At 38.2% G+C, this 4,644-nt stretch overlaps 1 protein-coding gene across 1 annotated transcript; it reads left to right on the top strand.

Annotated features, from left to right (window-relative positions):
* Window positions 1-222: 222 nt before the first annotated feature.
* On the top strand, window positions 223-1,129 carry LOC112806307 (olfactory receptor 51A4-like). The gene is given in 2 exon segments (XM_025848601.2): window positions 223-671; window positions 673-1,129. Coding segments are annotated over 2 exon segments (864 nt in total). The 5' UTR covers window positions 223-264.
* The last annotated feature ends 3,515 nt before the right edge of the window (window positions 1,130-4,644 follow it).

Here is a 4,644-nt window from a genome sequence, read left to right as displayed (position 1 = left end):
CGGCAGTAATTTTTCCAAGCTAGGATATCTGAAGATTCTAGTTCAAAGTGGCATGTATTTGTCACTATATGACAGCCACATAGTGACAGTTCTGTCAAGAGAGCTGAAAGAAAGCTCTTCAAAAACTGCTATTTTTCTGTGATATTTCCAGATATTCATATTTTACTAACTCAGCATCACTCTCTCTCTCATTATAGAGCCTCTAAATGGATCAAGTCTATTATTAATAAATCAAATGTTGAAATCACCACTTTTTTGGTTGGGATGCCAGGGCTGGAATATGCACACATCTGGATCTCTATCCCCATCTGCAGCATGTATCTTTTTGCTATTCTAGGAAACTGCACCATCCTTTTTGTCATCAAGACAGAGCCCTCCTTGCATGAGCCCATGTACTACTTCCTTTCCATGTTGGCCGTGTCTGACATGGGCTTGTCCTTCTCTTCTCTACCCACCGTGGGGAGGATCTTCTTATTTGATGCCCCTGAAATTTCTGCCAGTGCCTGCTTTGCCCAGGAATTCTTCATCCATGGATTCACAGTATTTGAGTCCTCAGTGCTCCTGATCATGTCATTTGACTGCTCTCTAGCCATCCACAGCCCTCTGCGATACAACTCCTTTCTGACTCCTGTCCGAGTTGCCAAAATAGGAATGGCATTCTTTTTCAGGAGTTCCCTTCCTCTTCACTTTGAGAAGTTTGAAATATTGTAATAAAAGCCAATTATCCCATTCCTACCGTCTTCACCAGGATGTCATGAAGTTGGCCTTCTCTGACAACCGAATTGATGTCATCTATGGCTTTTTTGGAGCGCTTTGCATTTTGGTAGACTTTATGCTCATTGCTGTGTCTTACATTCTGATCCTCAAGACTGCTGGTAATTGCATCCCAAAAGGGCAGCTCAAGGCCCTCAATACTTGTGTTTCACACATCTGCGCAGTGATCATCTTCTATCTGCCCATCATCAACCTTGCCACTGTCCATCGCTTTGTCAGACATGTCTCACCTCTCTTCAATGTTCTCATGGCAAATGTTCTTTTACTTGTGCCTCCAATGATGAATCCCATCGTGTACTGTGTGAAAACCAGGCAAATTAGAGTGAGAGTTCTAGCAAAATTATGTCAGAAGTAGATACAACAGTGATGTGTAATAGGAAACATAGCAGCCAGTTGTTTTGGGAAAGATTTCCAAGATAAGTTTCAGAGAACCTAGTATCTGGCACGAAGATGCATCAGTATCACTTTTTGTTATCATGTAAGCTTTATTTCATTCATAAGTGATACTGGACATGGATATAAATAGAATTGGTAACAGAAAGTACATATCTTGAGGTCCCTCCCTTAAGGGATATTGGGAAATCTATTATCATGATGAAAATAGATGTCTTATGATGTCATCTATGATAAAACCAAAAAATGCTAATAGAGAAAAATGATCATGTATATCCTTCAAAGGGATATACAGAAGTGGATTCCTCATCCTTCAAATGCAATCTATCCGTATTGATTTCTTCTGGGTCTAGACTCAAATTATAACTTAGTCTGTATTCCTCTCACTATTTTCCTTTTCGTCATCCCACGATAAATCACCAGTATCTCTTTAATGAAATATTGCAATAACCTCACAAGTTTCTAAACATCTACTCTTGCTTCTTTCTAATTGATTCTTCGACTGAAAAAATAGGCAGGATTGTTTTATATAAAGCCAGGGTATTATGAGAATCAAATAAAATATATGCCTGAAAATGCCTGAAAGCACATGTGCACATATTAGAGGTTCAAAAACAATGTTTATGGCTGTGGAAAATTTTCATTAATTCTGAGGTAACTTCCAAGTATGGGCTCATTATTATTCATTAAGCATTTGACACTTATGGAGTTTGTTTCTTGATTCACCTGAGGATAAAAATGTAGGAGACAAGAATTGTGATTTGTGGATAAGACTTGAGTTAATGAGTGGGCATGAGAAAAGATGAAAACTCTGTTCTATGATCTGAGTTTTGAGGTCATGTTAGGAAGGTAAGTTGGACTGTTTGTCACTTATCACAACCAAAACAATAAATTCCCCTTTAACCCTATATTATTTTTTTCTTTAACATTTTTGAGCATCTGTGATATGCCTGCCTTTGTAATACACAACTGAAGACAATTATATCACATCTGGGTGGAGTGTTACTGAACTCTTCAACAAGTAATTCCCCTTTCTCCAAATATGGTCTCACACATTCATTCAACAATTATTTATTGGAGATTTATTCCACATCAAAAAATATGCTACACATTAGGTACACAGAAACAAATAAAATGGATATGATTTGCCTTTCTTTGAAAGCATGCTTTATTCAGAAAGTAAAAAGAAAAGAAAGAAATTATATCTGTGATTGCAAATAATAATAAACAGAATAGAGGATAAACTAGCTACAAAAGAAATTTCAGAAAGAGGATCATGTTTTGGACTGAGGGTTTAGGGAAGTATTCTAGAGTGAAATTAAGTCGAAATATAACAAAAAAGTGAGTAGAAATGAATTATATGAAATTGGGGTCAAGAACATTCTCACATTGAGGGTCAGATGTGATAACTCACAAGGAGCAGAGAGCTCTGTAAATTCTACAAATATGCAGAAAGCCAAAAGGGTTGGAGTTTAATGACTGTCTGATGATGTTGGAAAAGTAGAGAAGACCCAGTCAATGTATGTAGGGCTCTGTCTTGTTGACAAAAAGATCCAGTCATTGCTTTAATTCTATTCTCAAAGAAATAAGAAACTTTATATTTAAGAGTCATCATCACATTACCTAATTGCCATTTTAAAGACATAACTTTTGCCTTACATAAAGAAGATACCGAGGCTCTGAGAAATTGATTTCATGAAATTCACATAGACAGGAAATTAAAAGCTTTAATTCAAACCTTATCATTTATACCCCAGGATAGCACTATCTTGGCTACATATTAGCTTTCACGTACATTCAGGATTGCACCTGTTTCCACAATGTGTCCTAGAATAGGAAATCCGAACATCAGATCAGAGCAAGAAGTTTTTCCATTTCTTGGGTGTCTTAATCCACCCAAAAGTTTCACAGTGCATCTGTGAAAGCAGCCAATATGTTATCTGCTTCAAAAATACAATAGTGGGGCAGCTATAGGGTAGACAGCCCTATTCCAAGTAAGATAAATTGAAAAGTAATTGGGTGATGGGCATTAAGGAGGGCATGTGATGTGATAAGCTGTGGGTGTTATATAGAACTGATAAATTATTGAACACTACATCTGAAACTAATGATGTACTATGTGTTGGCTAATTGAATTTAAATTAGAAAAAAAAAAAAAAGTAAGGGATCACAGGTCTCAAGCAAGTCCAGAATGTAGCAGGGCAAATCCCATTACACTTAAAAGTTTTGAGAATAATTCTCTTTTGCTTTATGTTCTGTCCCCCAGGTGTGCCAGGATGGCATCCTTGCCTTTGTAGACCATCTGAGTATTGGCCTTGTCCCTTCAACCCTGGGTATTGGCAGTCTGTTCCACTGGAATCAAAGCAGTGGCCCTGTCCTTTGAAACCAAAGAGGAAACAGTTGTGTCCCCCAAGCCTTTGGCTCTCTGGGCCCATGGTAGTCTTGGCAGCCCTCTGAACCACCTTTGGGGTCATTCCTCCCTTTTCGTGAAGGTTAATGCATGTGTATAGCTTAAAAGCTGTATTGGCCAGTCCTGTAGCCTCTCAAAAGTCTGATGCTTTTCCTTCATTTCATTTCATTTATGTCCCCGTCAGTATAAATTGCCAACATTTCTGCTGGTGTATAATGCTGTAAAACCTTTTTGGCTTCCCATACAATTTGCAAGGTCATCACAGATTTTATTCAGACTGCTATCATAGGGACAGAGACTTCAGTATAGAGCTGAGTTCATCTCCTCTGAAACAAAAGGTGGGAGGCTTTTGAAATGCTGAAGTGTGCTAAAGGAAAAGTATTGAAGGATGTGGGGAGGGAGAGTTTGGCCACTGTGATTAGGCCACTTGTGTTTGATTAATGGTGTTTATTCAAATTAGGCTTCTAAACTCTCACAGGGACTAGGAGATAGGGGTCCTATCTTTCTTGATGATTTAATTTCAAAGGGATGGTTCCTATGTCCTTGAGAAAGACATTCTTGATTATAGAAGATACTGCTCAAAGAGATGAGAAAGAATTTACAATTGCAAATTTTCTAAAGTAAATGTTCTAAGAAAAGGCAGATGAGGGGTCTATCTCAGGTTTTAGTTGGAACAACCAGTAAATTCTTTTGGCAGGGCTCATCTTTCTCAGGCAGGCGTTTGAAGAATAGAGGTCATTATCCAGGGACATGGCCTTGAATTGATAGAAGTCCTGCTAGTGTTTGGTCAAGGAGAAAGTCCTCCCTCTGTTGGGATATCTCAGTGTCTCTTGATACGTTGTTTTCCCTTTATGTGTCTCTGTGTCCAAATTTCTTCTTATAAGGACATCAGTCATACTGGATTAGAGCCCAAGACCTTGTTTTATCTTAATTACCTCTCTAAAGGCCCTATTTCCAAATATAGTCACTCGTTGAGGTGCTGAAAGTCAGGACTTCAATATATGAATTTGAGGGGGCGGGGATGACACAATTAAGCCCATAACAATATGCTTTCCATGTTCTCCATT

The sequence above is a fragment of the Callorhinus ursinus genome, unplaced genomic scaffold (genome assembly GCF_003265705.2).
Source record: "Callorhinus ursinus isolate GAN/ISIS: 27379988/994484 unplaced genomic scaffold, GSC_fseal_2.0 scaffold35, whole genome shotgun sequence".
In the NCBI taxonomy this organism is placed as follows: Eukaryota; Metazoa; Chordata; class Mammalia; order Carnivora; family Otariidae; genus Callorhinus; species Callorhinus ursinus.
This window is presented reverse-complemented; position numbering and strand designations above follow the sequence as displayed.